The sequence below is a fragment of the Ochlerotatus camptorhynchus genome, unplaced genomic scaffold, assembly GCF_037179485.1.
Source record: "Ochlerotatus camptorhynchus isolate MF236.1 unplaced genomic scaffold, CSIRO-AGI_Acam_v1.1 ptg000281l, whole genome shotgun sequence".
Taxonomy (NCBI): domain Eukaryota; kingdom Metazoa; phylum Arthropoda; class Insecta; order Diptera; family Culicidae; genus Ochlerotatus; species Ochlerotatus camptorhynchus.
In genome coordinates this window covers 67183-89770 of record NW_027040770.1, presented here as the reverse complement: position 1 = coordinate 89770, position 22588 = coordinate 67183, and the positions used below count along the sequence as shown (strand labels likewise).

General features: G+C 38.9%; 1 protein-coding gene across 1 annotated transcript; it reads left to right on the top strand.

Annotated features, from left to right (window-relative positions):
- The first annotated feature begins 7372 nt into the window (after window positions 1-7372).
- LOC135706470 (cilia- and flagella-associated protein 251-like) lies at window positions 7373-22578 on the top strand. The gene is made up of 13 exons (XM_065228086.1): window positions 7373-7444; window positions 7505-7660; window positions 7726-7993; window positions 8050-8559; window positions 8616-8817; window positions 9882-10021; window positions 10149-10300; window positions 10366-10500; window positions 10557-10793; window positions 10859-11064; window positions 11133-11292; window positions 22110-22184; window positions 22250-22578. The coding sequence occupies exons 1-13, from the start codon at window positions 7373-7375 to the stop codon at window positions 22571-22573; spliced, it is 2637 nt and encodes an 878-aa protein (XP_065084158.1). The 3' UTR covers window positions 22574-22578.
- Window positions 22579-22588: the final 10 nt, after the last annotated feature.

The window sequence follows — 22588 nt, the reverse complement described above, 5'->3', positions numbered from 1 at the left end:
CAATGTTTCGTTGCTAGTAAGTTGTTTTCTAAATCGGTTCATCCTAATGATTAGGCAGGGAATTTGGAAAGGACTTCCTTTTTAGAATTAAGACATCCTTCTGGACCTGCTAGGCAGTTCCATCGACAGTGGTTCATAGACCGCTAAAACGACTACCACTTCAAGTCCCCTGGAGCAGACCGCACCGATTGGACCATCAGTAAACAAGATAGACATTGTGGACCTGTTGAAATTGGAATCCAACGGCCACAACCCTTGCCATCGCCGTTTATCCCTCCTACGACCAGAATCAGTCCCATGGAGTGCTCAGCCCTGATACTCTCCGTCTTCATCCGGGATAACATCGACATTCGTTTCTTCATCAAATAGAACGGGGAAAACGTAGTAGTCACAGCCAAAACCCAAAACTACCAAAAATTCGCTCAATGTGCTAGAAAAATGTATACACAGCAAAAAAAATGTAATATCGATCAATGTAATTCAAGCTGATGTATGAAATAATGATGTAATAGCAAAAAGCAGATACAATATTACATCAATAGATGTAATTTTGTTCGCAAAATCGATGTACATCGCACAACGTTATATTACACAACCGATGGATTGACCTGGTTGCAGCAGTTTGGATGTAATATTCAACAACTTTTTTTTCTGTGTACTTACACAGCAAAAAAATAATTTTGATAATTTTGATAATTTTGATCAAAGTGGATGCCCTTCAATCGTGTCAAAAATATGATGTAATATTTCTTACTAAAAAGGACAAAATTATGATTAATACAGTGCATAAAGTGATATAAATTGCATGACATTTTCGACATGATTGAAGTGCATCCTCTTGGATGTAATATTAAAATTTATTTTTTGTTGTGTACTTCAGGTTGGCAGTTTCACCATCCCTAGATCAGATGAATTTACTATAAAACATTTCCATTTTCGTAGATTGCAGTCTAGAAGACGTACCAAATACCTAGTGCTGTCGAGTAAAATGATGCTCATAGGGGAATCAGTCATGCAAAACATCAACGAAGTTCGGACGAAGCCCACCGTCATCAGTGCCCATCCCCTGAAGCTTACACACGTACACCTGGCCAAGATGAAGAAGATTGCGACGTGTATTGCTAGTAGTAAAATTACGTTTATTTCTGTTAATTATGATTTTACCTTTTTTTACATTTTAATTGATTAGCCTATCAATCAGGCTCTTTGTTTAATTTGTTATTCTAATTTACGTATTCACGTTTTTCTACTAGTCTACAGAATACCCCTTGGGGGGTGTGTTATGTTTGAATTGAAAAAGTGATAACCTACCCAACTAACAATTTTCACAATGTAAACGCTTTACTCATTTCATTTATACAGTCTCAAGCTGTACTCAAACGTTATACGATATGAGGAAACCTTTACTCAACCTCTTACAAGCAAATCTGGCGAACTTAGTCAGCTACTTATGGCTGTTGGAACGGTCGGGAGAAGCTCTTATTGCATATCCATTAACGCTTCTATACAGCTGTTATCCTGCTGTTTAGTTGTGTGTGAACTTGAAAGGCGCTTATTCAACCTTTTCCCGGTTGTCCAATAATCACTACACAGCTTTCTCTTGAAGCCGGGTTAAATACTGTTTATGCTTTTTTATGAAGGAATTTATTGAGTTAATTTAGCTGTGAATCAAATTAATCGAAATTAGTTACAAATCATCACCAAATTATTTACCCTGCACCGGAACCTGGAATCGAACTCGAGACGACCTCATTGGCAAACCTTGACACTACCAACTGTGCTACGCCAACACTTTGAACTTATGTAAACAAATCAACATTCCCTTCTACAACAAAATCGCTGAGTAGAGGCTTTATAATAGTGCACATGAATCACTTTTCTCGACTAGTTATAAAAGAACAGAGTAAAAGCTGTAAAACTGCACACGTCTAAAAATAAATACAGTTGACTATGAAAATGCATCCGAAGTTGCTTTAACACAGTTTATAAGCTGAGTACAGGTTGTTTAGTTGTTGAAAAAGCACTTTTGATGTTTATGTTATTCAGCAAGAGTTGATGGTTGTGTAGAAGCCATCAAATGAGTAATATATTCACTTTGTTAGCTTTGTTTTGCAGCTACAAGTGGAAAGTTGATTAGTGTGTGTATAGAAGTGACATTAGCATTTTTTGGCTGATGTTTTCAGTGCGACTGACAAATTGAATAATGGTTGTGAGAAAGTTGAGTAAACGCTCTCCAAAACTTTTTTGCTTGTAGCTGTATCTGCAGCTTCTTTTCAGCTACTTTACAGCACAACGCTGGAAAAGTTGGCTTTCAAAGCAGAAAATGTTAGTTGGGATGGGAATGTCAAAATTAAAAAAATTCTCTAAAATTTCGTTTTTGAGTTTTTTTTATTTATTCAAATGGGGGATGTTTCTCAGAGTCTTAAACTATGTTAATCATCGATCGAGTTTCCACTTTCTGCAATTACGGCCTCCACACGCTTCCGGAATGCACGGCAGGTTCTAATAATGTAGTCTGGATCCATTTCTCTCCAGGTATGGGTCAATGTTTGTCTGAGGCTTGCTGTATTCGGGTGGCGTTTAGAACAGGCCTTGGCCTTCATGACGCGCCATATTGAGTAATCCAGCGGATTAAGATCGGGGCTGGATGGCGGCCACATATCCTTCACCCAGAACGGAAGATGTTCCTGCAACCAATTCTGAGTGCTGTTTGAGATGCGGCACGGAGCCCCTCTTGTTGAAATATAATATTTGGCTTCGGACCGTTCTGTTCTTTGATCCACGGTAGAACTTACTTTCTTTAAATCCCGATGAAGACCTCCGTGTTGACCTTGTCGCCTTCTGGAATGAACACCGGGTGCATTTTTTTTGCCATCGGAAGCCACCAATCCAAACACCATAACGCTACCACGTTCTTGTGCTCGTCGGCCACGTCTTTTACCGGAAGAGAACTAATATACCGGTTGGTTCTGGAATTTGATACGGGATCGACGGTAAACATGCTCTCGTCGGTGAACAGGATTACTGGATTTTTTCGCTTGAGGAAGTTCAAGATTTTCTTGCATTGTTCGACTCGTAGTTCCCGGATGCGGTTGGTAATCATGTGAGTTTTTTTTCCGTGCCCTCGACTTCGCCCCGCAATCTTCCGTTACGATCTTCCGTGCCGTAAAGTCACTGATCCCGTGTTCCTTTGCCATTTTCCTTATTGAACGCACTGGATTCACCTGAATCTTCCTTTTGATAGCACCGATAACCCTCGAAACCCGAACTGACCTCGTAAGACCTGTGGCCACCTTCACGGATAGTTATCCTTTCTTTTCTCGGTCTAAAATTCTTTTGACGGTCCACCGGGACACTCCCACGGCGATTGAAATGTATTTTTGCGACATTTGCGCGTGAGACAAATCACGAATACGTTGCCACTTTGTTATGGTGCAACTGTCAAACTAAGTAAATCATTTTCTTTTATACACAGCCTACTAAGGTATGAGCTATAGATTACGTGCATGCAAAGAAAACCAAGGCATTGTATGCACTGGTGAAATGGGAGCCTTATTTGTACGATGGTGCAAACATTATCACGCATACGGTAAAATAGAACCACACTACCAGTAAATATATACTTGGAAATTATTCTGCTGGTCCAACCAGGCATACCAACAGTACCGCCTCATGACAGTATTCCAACGGCTGTCGCTTTCTTTTTCATACGACAGCCTTGATATTGAGCTATAAGTGACAGCCCACAGTGAGGCTGTCATACGACATGCAACTTTGCCGTCTTGTGCAGTACACGACAGCTTGTTCTTATTCATGTATTTTGTTCGTTCGGCTATGACAGCTTCGGATGGTCATTCGTAACGGTCTTCGTACAATACAACAAGCAGTCCGTCAAACTGCCGATTCGTTGCTGCTGTCTTTGAAATTTTGTTCGTATGTCGTGAGACTGCTACTACACTACCAGTGTGACACCGAAGCTCGTTCCGTTGCTATCACGTGCTGCCCATTGCAAAATTTTCAACTGACATTTTTTTTAAACGCGCGGTATTGAGCAGATCAGACATTCCGACATTCCGGCGAAAAATATAAGCCTACCCGACACCAACCTGACTTCTACCAAACCCCAACCCGATGTTGGCCCGACATTGACCCGACATAAACACAGAATAGACCCGATATCGACCCACCATTTGGCCGACGTTGATCATAAATTGACCTTATATTGTCTGTTCGGGATCATTTTTCTGGGTTTCTTCCATACTCCACTGCCGTATATCAATTGTATATCATTTCTCGTGACAGCCTTTTCGTGACAGTCACTTGGGTAAGCTGAGGGATGTCGTCGGTTTGTGAAGGCTGATGATTTTAGCAAAGCGGGTATAGATGCGACTGTTCTAATACAGCTTTCATTCGTTCGCGCGTGCGGAAACGAAAATCAATTATTTTATTCATGTGTTTCACTAATACATTTTTGCCAAAACATCAGCCTTATACATTCCATAAGACAAATCACATAGGTCCTATAAGAATGCATAAAAGGTATGTGTGACCGCTTATACATTTCATTTGACACATGATATTCATTAACTTTTTGCAAGGCGTCTGCTTATTAGTTGACTTATACATTTTATGAATAATTACCCAACAAACAAATCAAAGTCACAAATAAGCATACACATTGAATAAATGCTGTATAACAGTGTACAATGCTGAATAAAACAGGATGTCGAATTATGTGCTGAAAAGAGGTCATTGAGATCGATAGATGCGCCTTTATTCCGCCGTTTGGTCTGATATGATAAATTTCCTTATTAAAAGCTTTATAAACGTTGACTGTCTTCCTTATTCAGAACCAGAAGTTTGATCTTATAACAAACTGAATAAGTGTAATTTGCACATACATTGTCGCTTTAATTCGACTGTTTTCAATTGATTGAATAAAATGCTTTATTCAACGTCTTATAAATGTTTACTAGCTCCATTATTAGATGCCATTACATTGCTTTACTATATTGCTGTATAAAGGTGAATACTCTCAGCAAAATAGCTCTTATACCACCCAACAAACAATTCAGAGTCTCAAATAAGCATATATATTGAATTAATGCTGTATAACAGTGTACAATGCTGAATAAAAAGAGTTGTCGAATTATGTGCTGAAAAAGCTCATTGAGATCGATAGATGCACATTTATTCAACTGTTTGCTCTGATCTGATTAATTTACTTATTAAAAGCTGTGAAAGTGTTAAATGTCTTTGTTCGATCTAATAACAAACTGAATAAGTGTAATTTGTACATACATTGACACTTTAATTCGACTGTTTTCAATTAATTTAATAACATGCTTTATTAGACGTCTAATAAATGTTCTCTAGCTGCATTATTAGATTTCATTGCATTGGTTTAGAATATTGCTGAATAAAGGTGAATATAGTCAGCATAATAGCTCTTATACCACTATGCGTCCATGTAGCAATCACATGATTTTTTGTAAATGCTTCATAAACGACGTACTAGAGTCATTATTCGACAACACTGATTCAGTCTTACAACAAGGCGAAATCAGTAGAGTAGTGGTTATCGTTTCCGCTTTCCAATTAGGAGGTCGTGAGTTCAATCCCAAGCTCAACCCTTTTTTTATTTGTGTAGAACATAATTAATTTAAATTGTGGTCATCGATCACATGACTCACGATAATGAATGCATTGATCTAGTTTAAAATATAACCGAGCATCCTTTCTTTCGACTTGGAGATGTGAAGAGGCAACATTGGTCTCATTTAAAACAACGATGAATGAATTAATCATTCCCACAGGGCCTTGAAGGAGCTAGAGTTGCGATCGGGAGTGCTGATAGGTATTTACTTTCATGCAAGCTTTTATTGATTATTGAGTTGCCCATATTATGCATTCTAGGATAGCTCAGATGACAAGACAAGCGGCTGGTGATCGGAAGGTACATGGTTCGAATCCCATACAACGACATGTATAAGTATTTAATAAATTTTCTAATATCTGTGTGGTGCGAGCCACGTCAGAAATATTGATAAACAATACACTTAAGAAACACACACTTCCCCCTGTCCCCGTCCCTCTTATTTTCGGGTTAATTTTCCCACAGTTGAATAATCGTTTAATAAATGTATAATAATGTCTAATTAAACGTTACTTCACATGAGAATCAAGCGTATACAGAGTATCACTGTTTTAAGGAAGCAGTGATGTCTAATAAACGCTGAATAATCAAAAATTTTATCGCATAAACTCTGTTACAACTCATATAAGTCGAATAAAAGCTTTTCGACATACCTTATACAACACCAGTAGTTCAATGTTTGTGGTTGAATAAATTCTCCAGATTTGTGTGAACAAAGTCTGAACAGAAGTTATTATTAAAAATAGTACAAGTACTATTAAGCATGCAGTTGAATAAAATGGCCAACAAGTCGTTTCTTCAATAGACGATTGCTTGTTGGGTAGCAATAGAAATTTGCCAAAAGGTATAAGGCGATTTCTATCCGTGTATGGCTTATATCGTGTAATATAGGCTGTCTTGCAATGAGCACTCATACATAGGATTGCCAGTGAAAACTAGATGTATGAGTGCTCATTGCAAGACAGCCTATATTACATGATATAAGTCATAGTCTGTACGGGGTATAAAATCTCCCCCCGCTGCATCCCGGGGTTACGTAATTTGTTTACAAACCCTTAGCATAGATCATCGTTACTGCACACCCAATAGACTTTTTTGTTCAGTACCCTAATACCAACAATCAATACGAAACTAACGATTTTAAATTGGCTCACTACTTAACTATTGGTCCCAAGCAAACGATTAACGTATCCCATTCTAGTCGAAATTCTAGTACTACGCAATGTTTGTTTTGATTCGCTATGAAAGTTTGACAGGTAAAATGAGGGGTTATTGGTTTTTCCTATGTTTCGAGGGGTGAATCGATTAGCTTGGGACCGAAGAGAGTACCAGAGCTGAGCCAAAAAGTTGAGCACATTTCTTCGGGACCTTCTGGTCTTAGAGTTACCTCTATGCTAATACCTCGTTCACATTACAGCGTATATCACGTGATATACGATATCTTGCAATGCGCACTCATACATCTAGTTTTCACTGGAAATCCTATGTATGAGTGCTCATTGCAAGACAGCCTATATTAAGTGATATAGGCTGTAATGTGAATGGGGTATAACTTTGAACACAATTTGAGCATGCGCAAATTTGGAATTGCAATTTGAAGTAGACGATAGACAAAATATTCCTTGCACATAGCAACCGTTGGTTATTGTTTGTTCGTTAATGTCTATAAATTGTGTATGCAATTGTGTTTGACAATAAATATCTTAAATCGATCTAATGGGTGAAATAGTGCCTTACACCAAAACGACAGATTCTTTCGATGACCTTCAACACCGGTGCCAACCTTTTGTAGGATAAAAATGAGTTAAATTATTCATTCAATAAGCAAACCATACAATAAAATTTCAGATACTCGAATGGATATTTGGATTCAATCCTCGTATCCCGTTGGTCAACGTTACTGCAAGTCGAGAGGCTAAGGAGATGGTTATGGCCTCTGGCAATGCTATTATATTTTATAAATTCGTAAACCAAACCGAATCGATCCAAACGTTGGTCGGTCATGTAAGCTTGCAGTTTCTTAAATTCTTTCTCCAGAATGGAATTAACTAACGTTTATGGTATTTCAGAAAAGCACAATAAATACGATTACCACCGATGGTAGCGGCCGTTTTGTGGCGTCATCAGATAATGCATACTGTATCAATGTTTGGGACCGGGACGCGATTACCGATGGATCCCCTGTGGCCATTCGTACTATTTATGAACCATTCAAGTCAAATGAGATCAACGCTGTTGGATTGAGTCACGACGCTCGATATTTGATTGCGGCATGTAGTGGAACACAAAACCTACTGAAAGTGTGGCAGTGGACAATAGGAAACGATAGTCCAGATGGTATAAGTTTGATTAAATTATCTTTTATTGTTCTTAAGCTATATCAAGTCTTACAGATTGCATTGAATTGCCACCTCGGTTGGGTAAAACGAAAAACATTCGTTTTTGTACTGATCTTGGCAAGAAGAATCATTTTATAGTCACCCTGGAAAACGCTGTTATTTTTGGCTATTTCGATTCGAAAAATCAAAAACTTCACATTGAGGTTCCCAGGAAGCATGGCTTTCAGGATTACAACGATTCTGTTTTTGTTGATGATACGCCAAGAGCTGTTTCAGTCACGGCAGCTGGGATGGCTATCATCTGGAGTGATGACAAGAAAGTCGTTAGTCCCATCAAGAAGCAATTTCTCAAATATCTGCACCTGAAGTATGCTTCGATTAATGTGATAAAGTATTGCGATCAAAAACTGATTACGGGTGATGATGATGGCGAGATTCGGTTCTATGATACCTATATGAGGATTTTGTATTGGTTCAAGCAAGAAGACCCAGAGCCGATTCGAACAATTTCTTTCAACGTTCTACCGAGAAAGTATGTTCTGGACAATGTTCAAGATCGTTCAGGTAAGTTGAATTTTTGGTTAGATTGACTACCATAACCCAAAGTTGTCGAATTTCAGAGGATACTGATGAAGAAGTGCTTTGTTTCGAGTCATTGCCGAGAGATGTCTCACTTGAAGGAAATCCGGTTATCATAAGGAACTTTATCATGGCTACAAAAACAGGACACATCTTCGACATCGATATAGTGCAGAACAAAATTCAGGAGCTGTACTATTCGTCGGGAAGCATCATCACCTCGTTTGATGTTCACCCAAAAGAGTAAGTGGAAATTTGGTTTGGCACATAAACGCTCTTTTCGTTAAATTAAAATTTGAAATCAACGATAAAGCGAGTTGGACTCCCAATCCGGTCGAAGAAATTACTGGGGTTAGAAATTTTCTTCACTTACCTGGGCATTAGACTGATGCAAAATTTGACGTTTTCGCTCCACAGTGCTTAAATGGTTTCAAATCGGGTCCTGATTAGCCTCCCAAAGTTACAACTCATTTGGTTAGAAACAGGCTTCGCACAAGCCATTTGAAGTTTACACGTAAATTACTATGGGAAATCTCAACTTTTTGTTCATTGCCTTCTAGTCTTCTTCCATATTGAGCTGCGAAACAGTTCTATAGCTATTCTTATAGAAAATTTTCTCAGCTACAACTTTGCTTAAGATTGTTTCTATGTAAAACGAGACAGGAAAAGGTTATTAATGATTTAAGAGATTGGTAAACTTATGACATGATCAAGCAGCTGCTCTGTTGGCAACACTGTATTTTGCAGTGTGACATAGTAGCCATGATGTTTGTGTCCTATTCAACGCCTCAGAAACACCAGTCTTGCCTGCTGAGCAGTTGATTTAGCATGATCATAAGACATCAGCGCATTGAACCATTGATAACTTTCGATCCTTGCATTTAATCAAAAAGTGGTCTGCAGCAAAGTTGTAGCTACAAGTACAGTTGAAAGCTTTTGAAGCAGACCGACAAACAAAAATCTTGGTTTTACCATAGTAATTCCCATACAAACTTCAAATGGTTTGTGCCATCTCAGTTTCTCACCAAATGGGTTAAAATTTTGGGAGGTTAGTTAGGACCCGATTTGGAATCGTTTAAGTATTGTGGAGCGAAAATTTCAAATTTTGCATCACTCTACTGGGCATAAAGTATCATTGTCCTTGCTACACAGTAAACATATTCATGCATTTGGCATAAAAAGTTCTCAATTAAAAACTGTGTGCTATTATATAACACAAGGTTTAGAGAATCGTAAAAAGTCTATAGAATAAATTCTATACAGATACAGATATTTCACTTTATTTGAATTTATCATTTTGTTTACAGAGCTCAACTATGTTCCTGCGACGGAAATGGCAAAATAACGGTCTACGATCTCAAGGAAAGACAGGCAATTATGAGCTTAAATGTTCCGATCCAGAGGACTCGACGTGGAAGAATTACCGTCCTCTGTTATTCGCCTTGCGGTACCACTACTTTAATGAAATATTAATTTGTCCCATCTTTGCTTGATTTCCAATCCATATAGGACTTTTATGCGATTATTGTTAGTATAACTTATACTCACAAACAACATTTTCTACTACATTACAGGAACCTACCTGGCTGGCGGGGCAGAAAACGGTTACATCTGGGTCGTCAATCCAGAAACGATGATAATCAGTGCAGACAGTCCCCTGCAGTACAACAGCGAAAATATTCGTTTTCTCAAGTTCTCTCCAGATTCAAAGTTTTTCCTTTTTGCTGTAAGATTCGTTTATAGTTTTAGCTTAAATAAATTCACTGTAAAGCAAATTTTTGCAACTTGCAGGACGACGAAGGCTCAATAGGCTTACTGCAGCGTGAATATGAATGCTGGAAATTGACTGGAAAATGCTTAACTCACAAAATAGTAGATATTCTGTTCGTTTCAAACGTGAAGTTCCTAACAATTGGAGACGATAGAGTAAATAATCATAAATCCTCTTTCAGATATACAAATATAACTTTGAGTGTTTTCAGCATTTGATTAGATATACGATCGATTCTGGCGAGGTTTCTCGAATGGACAATTTAGCGATAAGCGATCGTTTCAAAATAGAACAATCAGCCCACAGTACATCGTTTCTCCTTCTGCCATCTGATCAACTTTTGGTGGCAAATGATCAATTCAAATTCAAAATATTTAATCTTAAAACTTTCAGCATTTTGAATACATTTCTTGCACCATTCCACGATGGACCCATTCGAAACTTGACGGTAGATATTTAGGATTTCCGTTTGTAAAATTACAATAACCTTGATTCATCATTTGTCATCCACAGCTTCTACCTGGCGATCATTTTTTTGCATTCATGACCGATAGGAACATTTACATTCATCAACTCCCGATCGATGGCAACCCATTTAAGTATTTGGGAATGTTTGCCCATCCGAAGAAACTCAAAGCCATACGGAACATGGAAGACCATTTCCTATTCAGCTACGGAGAAGGTGACCACGGGGTCAGTACGTGGAGAATCAATGCGATGTAAGGCTGTCTTGTTGGTCAATCAACTGTTACAGTTCACTTATTACAATTAACGTTTTACTTACCAGCCCATTGATTGAAAATCAGAAATACTGTGGATCCGGTTTAGATCCATATTGTTCTCTTCTCCCCGGAGGGAAAAACGGGTGCTACGTAAAAGAGATGCTGAGTTTGTTTTTCTACAATCAGATATCACCGAAGCACAATGAAGAGATCACGGATATTTCGGTACGTACTTATCAAGTCTCCAATCACGGACTACCCATCAAACCTAGGTACTATACCTTTCCTGCCCCTACGTTCTTCAACATTAACCTGCTGTATGAATATTGCGCCAACGATTGTATGACATTTCCCAAAAAAGCATTATTCAGAAAACGACCATTTGCCGTAATTATAATTCCCGGAATAGACCAATTCCCTGATTTTTTGTACCGGAAATTGTAAATCTCTATTTATTTAGCCATTTAATGATGCCACAATTTTGAATTCATATATACACAGGTCTTTGTTTAAGAAAAGAGTACGACAACTGTGTTATCATTAAAAGCATTTTTTTTGTTTTTTTTATAGATGTGACAAAAAGTAAATCAAAAAATGTAATTGAGCTGATTCCGGTGAAAACTCAAATTTACGACCCTATTACTTCTCCGGATTTTTACTAGTCTACTTCTTCATAGGAAAACATTGGACGATGCGCACAGTGTGAATTCCATTTTATAGTTTATACTGATAAATGGTTTGTGAATGGACTATGCGAGAACAGCTAACGATCAAAGGAATGCCCAACAATCAATTCAAAGTCACAAATAAGCATACACATTGAATAAATGCTGTATAACAGTGTACAATGCTAAATAAAACAGGATGTCGAATTATGTGCTGAAAAAAGTTCATTGGGATCGATAGATGCGCTTTTATTCCGCCGTTTGCTCTGATATGAATAATTTCCTTATTAAAAGCTTTATAAACGTTGAATGTCTTCCTTATTCAGAACCAGAAGTTTGATCTAATAACAAACTGAATAAGTGTAATTTGCACATACATTGTCACTTTTATTCGACTGTTTTCATATGATTGAATAAAATGCTTTATTAAACGTCTTATAAATGTTTTCCAGCTCCATTATTAGATTTCATTGCATTCCTTTACAATATTGCTGTATAAAGGTGAATGCACTCAGCAAAATTGCTCTTATACCACTATGCTTCCATGTTGTAATCACATGATTTGTAAATGCTTTATAAACGACGTATTAGATTCATTATTCGACAACACTGATTCAGTCTAACAACAAGGCGAAATCAGTAGAGTAGTGGTTACCGTTTCCGCTTTCCAATTAGAAGGTCATGAGTTCAATCCCAGGCTCAACCCTTTTTTTATTTGTGTAGAACATAATTAATTTAAATAGTAATCATCGATCACATGACTCACGATAATGAATGCATTGATCTAGTTTAAAATATAACCGAACATCCTTTCTTTCGACTTGGAGAGGTGAAGAGCAGTGCTGAGATTTGTCATTGTCATTGACAGACTTTCGCGCGATATTGACAAAATTGTTCGTCACATAGTCACTGACAGACTTGATCCTCAAAAAAACCTTCGTCAAAATCTCATTCATTTTTTCGTCAATGACAAAGATTCACCTGGTAACAAAAAGTGTAATTTAGTACATTCTGTGTCACATTATTGTTATCCAAGTAGCTCAGGACGTAGATACTTGTTCTCTAAAATGGATCCATGTAATTGTTTTGCTCAAGTCATTTAATTTTGTTACAAATTTAGCTAATAAACAAATCTGCACATGTTCGTCACTGACACCATTGTCATTGACAATTGACATGGTTTGCCTTGACTATGACTCTTAGCTAAAATGAGTGACCAAAGCAGAATTGTCAATATCACCGTGTACTGTCGAGATTTTGCAGCTCTGGTGAAGAGGCAACATTGGTCTCATTTAAAACAACGATGAATGAATTAATCATTCCCACAGGGCCTTGAACGAGCTAGAGTTGCGATCTGGAGTGCTGATAGGTATTTACTTTCAAGCAAGCTTTTATTGATTATTGAGTTACCCATATGATGAATTCTAGAATAGCTCAGATGAGTTGGTCCCCGGTTCATGAGTTGATGGGTCGATAGGTAGGGTCCAGGTGTGTGGGAGCTGCCTCCCTGGCGTCGCCGTCGGTAGCATTGGTGCTCAGCACGGAAAACAAGATCGACGGAAAACAAATCAAGGAAAAAAAAAACTTTTTTCAATTCAAGTGAGTTGATCAAGTCAATTGAATGGCATGGTTAACAAGTTCAATTCGTGTGCAAGTCAGTTGAATTCAACTGACTTGATCAATTGACTTGCCCTGTCTAAACCCAGCTTTACTGAGCATTCATAAAGGCCTAAGTCGCGAACGTAAACAATGGCTTCTTCCACAGCTTACTTACTTACAAATCAAGCTAAGGTAACCTTCTACTTGGTCGATCCACCTCACGACGTACCCAGCCCACCATAGTCGCCCAATTTTTGCAATGTGGACGATGGTTGGTTCTCTCAGCAGCTGATGCAATTCGTGGTTCATTCGCATACTACACGTTCCGTCATCCATCTGCACTCCACCCGAGGGGGGCAACTCTATCTACGATGCAAAAAAGATTGTGTTTTGCTGTGGCTAGCTGCGCGCACGCTGAGTTTATAGAAAGAAGATTGATGACGATTCTGAAGATTTCCTGCAAAAAGATGATGAGCGATGCAAGTAGATGCGACAAATGAAAGAAGATTTTTCGAAGATTGATTCGTTAGTGTGAGATTTGTTGAGCATCTAAACTTGAGATTTAGATGTGTCGCCCCCTCGACTCCACCATAGATGGTACGCAACAACTTCCGTTCGAAAACACCAAGGGTGCATTGGTCCTCCAAGAGCATAGTCCAGATCTCGTGGCTGTAGAGGACCACCGGACTAATTAGCGTCTTGTAGATAGTCAACTTTGTGCGGCGACGAATTTTATTCGACCGGAGTGTTCTCCGGAGTCCAAAGTAGGCATGATTTCCTGCCATAATACGTCTTTGAATTTCTCTGCTGGTATCATTTTCTGCGGTCACCAGTGAGCCCAAATACACGAACTCATCGACCTCGATTTCGTCAATCTAAACTCGGTGTGGGAGACTAACATTGTCTTCCCTAGAACCTCTTCCTTTCATGTATTTTGTCTTTGATGTGTTGATGGCAAGTCCAATCTGCCTAGCTTCAGCCTTCAGTCTGATGTACGTTCCCGTCATCGTCTCAATAGATCTTCCTGAAGATCGTGCCACTCGCGTCTATCCCAGCTCTTCTGATCACACCTTCTAACGCGATGTTGAAAAGCAGACACGAAAGTCCATCACCTTGCCGAAACCCTTTTGGAGATTCAAAGGGACTCGAGAGTGTCCCCGATACTCGAACAACGCACATCACTCGATCCATCGTCGCCTTGACCAATCGCGTCAGTTTATCCGGAAATCCGTACTCGTGCATAATCTGCCATAGCGGATTTGAAATCGATGAACAAATAATGTGTGGGCCTCCTCTTCCATAATCATCCTGCTTGGGCGAGTTTTCACTATCGAGACATTTGCGGAAGAAGCCATTGTTTACGTTTGCGACTTCGGTTGTTTTGAAATCTCTTGGTAGAAATAATCAGTGTGTTTTCCCATCTTTTAACCCTTCGTCTGTGCAAAAAAAACTTACGTGTAGTAGATAGAGTTAGTGTGGAATAGAAATGAGTAGAATCGGGTGAGCGTGAAGCGTCATAGACCGTATGTAAACGGAATCTGATTGGTTCGGGAATTTTGATACAGCTAGAGGTACAAATATTAGGTACCTAAGCTCGTTGACGGCATTCTTATGATGGACTGTGGAGAGAGCGGACGACCAGCAAAGGACCACCAGCAGAAGGGATAGCGGCACTAGCGGACCAACAGAGGTAGCCGCAGATTCATGGAACCGTGACTGAGGCTGGAAACCTCGGTCCAGTCACGACATTAACTCTAAGGTAACTCTAAGATCAGAAGGTCCCGAAGAAACGTGCTCAACTTTTTGGCTCAGCTCTGGTACTGTCTTCGATCCCAAGCTAATCGATGCACCCCTCGAAACATAGGAAAATCCACGAACCAACATAGTGTAGTACTAGCATTTCGACTAGAATGGGGTACGTTAATCGGTTTGCTTGGGACCAATAGGCTAGTCAAGCAGTGAGCCAATTTAAAATCGTTAGTTTCCACCGGATGGTAAGCAAGTAGCTCGTTTGCCTAGTGGAAAACGTTTTTGCTTACTGAGCAGAAGACTGTGGGTTCAATCCCAAGCTCCTTGGCGTTATATGATCGTTAGGACATCAATTCAGCTTATCGTTTACCAAAACGAACCCTGCTGCAAACTCAACCCTCTTATACCCCGTTCACATTACAGCGTATATCACGTGATATACGCTGTCTTGCAATGAGCACTCATACATCTAGTTTTCACTGGAAATCCTAAGTATGAGTGCTCATTGCAAGGCAGCCTATATTACGTGATATAGGTTGTAATGTGAACGTGGTATTACCCAACATCCCAATGATTCCACGTGGAATTCAAGAGCAAATTTTCATTACGTGGAATGTAACAAAGGTAAACAAAGTCGAGCTATCAGTGTCAATCGATTCTCCTGCTATTACACTATATACTGTCCGAATATAGGATCAAATCCCATTTTTAAATTTATTTACCAGTCAAATTGCTTTTTGACGTAATCACCTTCCGATCAAAATAGTTTTCGATGTTACTTAAGTCACCCAATTTCTATGGAGATGCCGTTTGACTTAAGTAACAGCGCTGAGAAACCCGTGAAAAGTGTACGTTCGTCGTTTCGCTTTCTCATTATTAAAGTGAATAAATCGATCTGTTTGTTGCTAAGATGATTTCGGTGGTCCTAAAATGATGAATAGGCTGCACGTAAGGAGACGTAATTGATAATTCTCCTGAATATCCTGGTAAATACACTTTGACTTAAGTAACAATAGGGGCCACCAAACGACGTATAATAACTTTTGACTCAAAAACCAGTATTTTTTAGCATGAAAGCTAGCGATTTGCTTTTGTATGATTAAAACCCTGCTAAATATGTTAAACATTGCTATCACTATGAGATTATATGTGTTTACTTGGAAATAGGAATAACTTTTCGGTCATCAAAACAAAACTTTATTTTTCTCGGATTGGTGCGAATGTTACTTACGACATAATGAAAATTTGCTCTTGAATTCCTCGGTTTCCATCAAAGCGAGTGTCACGTCAACACATTCCTACCCATTCCTCTTTTTTTAAGAGATTTTTAGCCATAGGCTAGTTCATCTCTTACCCATTCCTTTCTTAACCTACGTTCAGGCGTTTGTACGGCCGGCGATGGTATCGCCTAGTTTGAGATCACCAGTTTTTACACATTAAGGATGAATTCTAGTCCCAAGCATCGTCTATTGATTGGCTGTGTAATTACAGCTGGTCTGGCAATAAGTATCAACCGTGGCGGTAAATCATGCTCATGCTCAGGAGCGGAGTTAATATACGCTAATACGTGAAATTAGCATTTGCTGCCTTCTGTTTTTCAGTACGACTGACAAATTGAATATACCCCGTTTACATTACAGCCTATATCACGTAATATAGACTGTCTTGCAATGAGCACTCATACATAGGATTTCCAGTGAAAACTAGATGTATAAGTGCTCATTGCAAGACAGCGTATATCACGTGATATACGCTGTAATGTAAACGCGGTATAATCAACAATCAATACGAAACTAACGATTTTAAATTGGCTCACCACTTTAGTAGCCTATTGGTCCCAAGCAAACGATTAACGTACCCTATTCTAGTTGAAATTCTATTACTACACTATGTTTGTTTTGATTCGCTATGAAAGTTTGACAGATAACATCAGGGGTGTGTGGATTCATGCAGCACATGCAGGGGTGAGTGAAATAGCTTGGGACTGCTTGGGACCGTTGTTCTGGTACTGAGTGAGCCAAAAATAATAATGATTTTCTTCGGGACCCAGTGGTCTTAGAGTTACCTCTATGGTATAATGGTTGTGAAAATGCTGAGACGCTTTTCAAACCCATTTTCTTAGCAAGATTAAATCTTGAAATTTTGTTTTAATTTTGGTTCTAGGATTTGATAATTGATATTTTCTGTACACATTTTGTACGCCGCTCGCGGTCGGGTAACTATAGATCCAATAACAATTAACTAGCACCTGTTTTCTAATGAATTCAGCTGTTGGAACATACGACAAACCATTCTAAATTGCTTCCGGAATCTGACATTCCAGTGACAACAGTAATACCCCGTACAGACTATGGTTTATATCATGTCATATAGGCTGTCTTGCAATGAGCACTCATGCATCTAGCTTTCACTGGAAATCCTGTATATGAGTGCTTATTGCAAGACAGCCTATATTACATGATATAAGCCATAGTCTAAGATTAACGCACACGGTCGTAAAACAACCAATAATTAATCGTATCGTCCGGCCATTTTCCGCAGAGATGGCGCTGTTCCGCTGGTAGGAAGTGATAAAAATCCCCATATAGAATTTGAGAGAAGTGGGAATAATTCACTTTCGGTGCATATTCTGGTCAAAAACAAACTGAACGACAACCTAAATAAATTATTCAGGGACATTGTCGTTCAGTTTTTTCCCGGAAATTATTGTTAAACAAGCTACAGTTTTACCAACAATCAATACGAAACAAACGATTTTAAATTAGCTCACTACTTGACTAGCCTATTGGTCCCAAGCAAACGGTTAACGTACCCTATTCTAGTCGAAATTCTACTACTACACCATGTTTGTTTTGATTCGCTATGAGAGTTTGACAGATAAAATGAGGGGTTAGTGGATTTTCCTATGTTTCAAGGGGTGAATCGATTAGCTTGGGACCGAAGATAGTACCAGAGCTGAGCCAAAAAGTAAAGCTCGTTTTTTCGGGACCTACTAGTCTTAGAGTTACCTCTATGGTTTTACCTGCTTTACTACCAGTCCCCAGAGAGCAATAATATTCAAATTTGAGAGACAGAATATTCTCTCTCACGGGCTCAATCTCTCAACATGCCATGTATTTTGATGACACTCGATTTGTGATTTTCCGTTCATAGATTACCAAATAGAGTACCTGTAAATTCAGATATATCAATGACGTTTATATAAGGTCTGGGCCAAAGGGCTTATTGGTGTTAGTGAAATGTGCAAATGTTTAGTGGTGTTCGTATTTTATTGCAATGTTTATCTTTTTACACAAAACAGCTGTTGGCAGTGACGTATTTCTATCTGTTCGCAGATGTTCAGCAATGTTTACAACATTTTTGCTTCTAACACCAGCAAGCTGCCTGTTGGCCCAGACCTTATATATATATATATGTCATTGCATATATATAGGTACCATACATGTTTTGCACTGCACTGTCCTCTGTGAACAATTAACGGAAAACAGATTGTGCGTAGTTTCCGATAGATGTCACCACAAACAACAGCAGTGACATCTGATGGAACATGAATGCAGAAGCTTCACAAAATGATTAATAGATGGAAAGTTGGTAAGTAGTCCTACCTACCTACAGGTATGCCACGAACCGACTATGAAGAAATCACGTGGAATCATAATTTTTATTCTCGCTTTTCCTGGCATGACCGATTTGTGTCGCTTTCCTCAAAAACAACAGCTGTCTGGCTCATTATCATACTTTCCCATTGGATCAATGATAATGCTGAGGTTTTGACAGAACTATGCTGTGGCTACACAGTATTTTACATTTAATAGCCCATATAGAGATCTCCAAGCGCAATCTCACGAACACTAAAATCCAACATCCACATATAAAAATGAAGAAGAAGAAGAACCAAAAAGGTATCGCGATATCACAACTGCTTAACAAGGTAGCACGCGGTCTCACGCACATTTTTGTGCATTTGGAGACATTCATCTTGATTTGTAAACCAATTTTTAAATTGTCAATAAATTGCATTCAATGGCATTAATATCCATTGAATGACAGTTCGCTCTATGGCGAGGGGCGCTAAAATGGTGATGCTTGCAAATGTAATCGCCAGTGCTATGCATTTTCGAAAGAAAGAAAAGAAAATGAACTCTCCGCAGAATCGCTTCATTTCGAGCAATATAATTTTCGTGTAAGTCATTGTGTTTCTTGTTATCGAGTCACGATGAACATTCCTCCTTTCAAACATCACTTGACTATCGCTTGTTTCGTTCGTCAAGTGCTTCAGTTCATTTCATTTGAAGCAATGACTTGTTTCAATTGACGCAATGAATGAGTCGGAAACTGCTTCCTCCGTTTTTTCCACTTTCACTTCCATTCTGGCTCATTCGACTTGTCACGCATCGCGTCGTCAAGCATAAAAATATAGTATCCGCACAATATCGGTTGCCGATAGGGATGGTATCCGGATTATATGTAGTAATAATATACTATTTTATGTCAAACGAAAATTAAATTAACACGGCCATTCTGGAGTTCAAGAAGGCGGCCATCGGGGTCAGCAAAAGTCTCAAATACCCTACAATATGGGTATTTTCGGAACGGGGACGACGCGAAGGTGTCGAAAATCGATATCCGACGCTATTTTGGAATCCAAAATGGCAGCCATAATAGGATATTTTCCTCGATATTTTCGGAACGGGGATGGCACGTAGATGCTGAAAATCGATATCCGACGCCATTTTGGAATTCATAATAGTGAAAATTGGTTTTCGGAAGTGTCAAACACCCTAAGATATGGGTATTTTAGGAACGGTAATAAAGCGTAGATGTCAAAAATCGATATCCGACGCTTTGTTAGAATCCAAAATGGCGGCCATCAGGATTAAGAAAGTGTCAAATACCCTACAATATGGGTAATTTCGGAACAGGGACGATCCGTAGATGCCAAAAGCCGATATTCGACGCCATTTTGGAATCCAAGATGGTGGCCATCAAGTTTCATAAAACGTGTCAAAAACCCTAAGATATTTTCGGAACGGAGACAACGCATGGATGCCGAAAATCGATATCTGACGCTATGTTGGACTCCAATATGGTGACCATCGGTTTCGCAAAAAGTGTCAAATACCCTACAATATGGTTATTCTCGGAACGGGGACAACGTGTAGTTGCCGAAAATCGATATCCGATGCCATTTTGGAATCCAATATGGCGGCCATCAGGTTTCATATAAAGTGTCAAATACCCTAATATCAGGGTTTTTTTTTTGGAACGGAACCTTTCCGATTCCCACGACGCGTAGATGCTGAAAATTGGTATTCGGTGCCATTTGTAGGCCATCATCTTCTGAAATCGGAAGACACCATCTTGAATTTCAAGATGGCGTCGGACATCGATGTCTGGCTTCTAGATGTCACTCGGATTCCAAAAAAACCCACATTGATCGGTATTTGACAGTATTTCACAGTTTCTCTGAACCAAAGTCAGCATCTTGGATTTAAAGACGGTGTGACATCAATTTTCGGCATCTACGCCTCATCTCTATTCTGAAAATAACCATATTTTAGGGTATTTGACACTTTTCCGTAAATCGGAAGTCCCCGTCTTGGTTTTCAAAATGGCGTCGGATATCGATTTCCGGCCTCTAGACGCCATCCCGATTCCAAAAATACCTATATTTTGATGGGTATTTGACAATATTTCCCATTTGTTGTCAAATAGGAAGCCGCCATCTTGGATTTGTAAATGGCATCGCATATGTAGACTACATACTGATTACAAAAATGTCAATATTGATGTGTATTTGTCTATATTTCCACTTTTTCTTAAGTCGAAAGCCGCCATCTTCTATTTCAAATGTCGTCGGATTTCGATTTTCATCCTCTAGACAGCATCCCGATTCCAAAAATACTTTTATTGATAGGTATTTGACAGTATTTCCTACTTTCTATTAAACTGGAAGCCACCATATTGGATTTAAAAATGGCGTCGCATATCAATTTTCGATCTCTAGACGTCACCTCGATTAAAAAATACACACATTGATGAGTAAACATGCCACCGACAATGATAAATTTGACATCCACGTGCACAGATCTATGCGCATACGCTTTAATGAACCGAGTGAACAATCAATAAAAGTCATAAAAACTGCGCGAGTTTGAATCGAACAGCTTCGCTTCAATGCAAAAGTAAGTTCATTTGACAATGAAAGAAGAAATGAACACGAGTCAAGCCAACACAAACAGCATGAAAACTGATCGAAAGTGGTTCTGTTGATGTTGACAGAGAAGACAGAATGACTTTCAATTGAAAGTGATGGTTTACAGCTTCATCGTCGCTTGACGATCTTCGATTGAATGTGACTTTGTGGGGCCCTGGTAATCGCACTGATTTAACATAGTTCCTGTGCACCAAAATTTATGAAATTTTGTATTTAGGTTCCATTTTTAATGTAGATTACGAATATGCAAAACCATCAATACCCCTAAACAACCCAAATTGGGTTCGTAATCTGCATTAAAAATGGAACCCAAACATTTACCAATTTTGGTACACTGGAACTATTATAAATAAGAACGATTACAATTGCAAAAATCACCTTATTAGCACCCCTCGGTGTCACTTTGTATGGGAGCGAGCTGTCAGTTTGTCAGTTTAGTGTCAAACAGTGAAGTTATTATTTTACTTTAAATCTTGATTTAAAAATTGAGATGAAAGTGTGTTGGATCGAAAAAAAATATCGCTGTGCTCAGAAAACGAAGCTCTTTCAGATGATGTATAAAAACCGATATATTTTTCAAAATTAAAGAACCCCATTGATCATTTGGAAGCAAACGCGCACACGTAGCCACGTAGATACTCAGAATTCACTTATTTTCACAATAAACAACATCAATCTTCTTAGGGTACCCATTTTTCCCCTACCATTATCGACAAAAATTTTGTAATGAATGAAAAAATGTGAAATTCCACATAGGGTCGAAAACTAGCACACTCACCCTAGGTATAATCTATTTTTTTACCTTTCCTCAGATACGGGATGCCATGGACGTTCGAGATGTGCCTAACTACATGAGAAGCATAGGATTCCACATGACACAATTCGAGGTGAGCTTTCCTATTTTATAGAATCTTGACAACCTTCTCTAAAATCCACCATTACCAAATTGCAGGAGGACAATCTGGGTAAAGAAATCGAACAAATGGGAATGTTATTTCTTACCTTCGAGGAGGTTGTGAAACTATTCCTGAACCACCGAACATTGATGAACCCCGGTTGCGAAGAGATACGGGCTGCGTTGACTTTGATTGCAAAAGGGGTTTTCGATCCAGTAGACCTCAAAGCATTCAACGAACAATTGGCAACGCTTGGCGAAAAAGTCGACTCAAAAACGATGACTTTTTACTGTAGGACCTTGTTTCCCGAATACACCCCTGACGAGGAGTCCGAAGGATTTCTCGTTCCTTTGGATGAATTGGTGGAAAAACTGTGCTAATAAGAAAGGATTAAA